The sequence below is a fragment of the Galeopterus variegatus genome, unplaced genomic scaffold, assembly GCF_000696425.1.
Source record: "Galeopterus variegatus unplaced genomic scaffold, G_variegatus-3.0.2 Scaffold305, whole genome shotgun sequence".
NCBI classification, from domain to species: domain Eukaryota; kingdom Metazoa; phylum Chordata; class Mammalia; order Dermoptera; family Cynocephalidae; genus Galeopterus; species Galeopterus variegatus.
The window spans coordinates 380,081-381,371 of NW_007726416.1; the positions used below are offsets into that span (position 1 = coordinate 380,081).

The 1,291-nt window shown below is 48.6% G+C and overlaps 1 protein-coding gene across 4 annotated transcripts in view; it reads left to right on the forward strand.

Moving 5' to 3' along the window:
* ANKRD6 (ankyrin repeat domain 6) overlaps positions 1 to 1,291 on the forward strand; it is a 78,456-nt gene that overhangs the window by 47,165 nt on the left and 30,000 nt on the right. For all 4 annotated transcript variants that reach the window (XM_008567214.1, XM_008567216.1, XM_008567217.1 and 1 more), the window contains exon 3: positions 885 to 983. In XM_008567214.1, coding sequence (XP_008565436.1) covers positions 885 to 983 — 99 coding nt within the window. The remainder of the gene's footprint in view (positions 1 to 884; positions 984 to 1,291) is intronic.

Sequence of the window (1,291 nt, forward strand, 5' to 3'; positions counted from 1 at the left end):
CAGTGTTCACCCATCTCCCTTTGGAGCCTGGACCACAGGCTCCAGTTGACTTTCTGAGTCCATGTCAGAGATAAAATGTGCTCTTAGAGACTTCAGAACTCTCTGTTGTTAAAGTCTTCTCCTTCTGACCTCTGGAAATGTCACGTCCTTCTCTCAACTGCAATTAAGGGAAAGAGTCAAGTGCCCTTTGGTGCCTAAAGGAGAAAAATGGTCAGCAGTCACAGGAATCTGATCATAGAGACAAGGGGTCAAAATGCAGCATAAAGCAGTGAGATTGTTGTCATGAAATAGCAGAAGAGGATTCTTAGAAATATGCAGTGATAGGCTGCAGTCCCTGGAGTCCTCTGATGAAGTAGAGCAGACCTCTGTGTTGCTCTTGGATAGCACAAGTCAATGAAGAAATTATGTACCTGTCATTAAATCATGAGTGCTACTAACTAACTGACATAGCTGGATAGTGATCGTCTGCAAGGTGGGAACTCGAGGACTCAGTAGGTAGTAAAGATTCCAGACATCACTGGTTTAATTGCATAGCACACCCAGTCTAGCCTCAGACCCGCTCTCCACACACATGACAGTCACATCCCTGGGGTGGTAGGAGAAGGCCTGACCCTCATTCTGAGGTCAGTTCTGTGGCCAAGGTCTATTCTTTCTGTTGCCTAAGGTCCTCCTGAGTTTGTGAACAAATTGCTCTCCAGCGTGCCTTGTCTACTGAGACAAGAGAGCCTGCCTGACAGCCCGTGGTAACTAAGCCCTTCTGCTGATAACCAGTCTGCTCTGTGTGGGGACAGGAAGATGTCCTTGTGTCCAAGTGGAGATGTGAGTGGTGCTGGGGAGTATTGGGGAGAGCTGACCGCTGTTCCTGACTCTGCGTCACTTTGCAGGGGGACCAGACCGCCTTGCACCGGGCCACAGTGGTGGGGAACACTGAGATCATCGCGGTGCTCATCCAGGAGGGGTGTGCCCTGGACAGACAAGACAAGGTGAAGTGGGATGTGGCAGCTTGCCCGCTGCCCAAGGCAGGGATGCAGGCAGCTGGGGGAGCTGGAAGACCCTGCTCTGGAAACTTTGAATACTGAAAATGTTAACATGCCTAAGTCTTACCACTCATGACTTAACATGATGAAATCAGCCCAAATTTCCTGTGAAAGAGTATCTGGTATCCCAGCCAATTTTTAAAAATCCTTTCCCTTGGGCCGGTTCGCTCACTGGCTGAGCGTGGTGCTGACAACACCAAGTCAAGAGTTAAGATCCCCTTACCGGTCATCTTTAAAAAAAAAAAAAAAAAAAA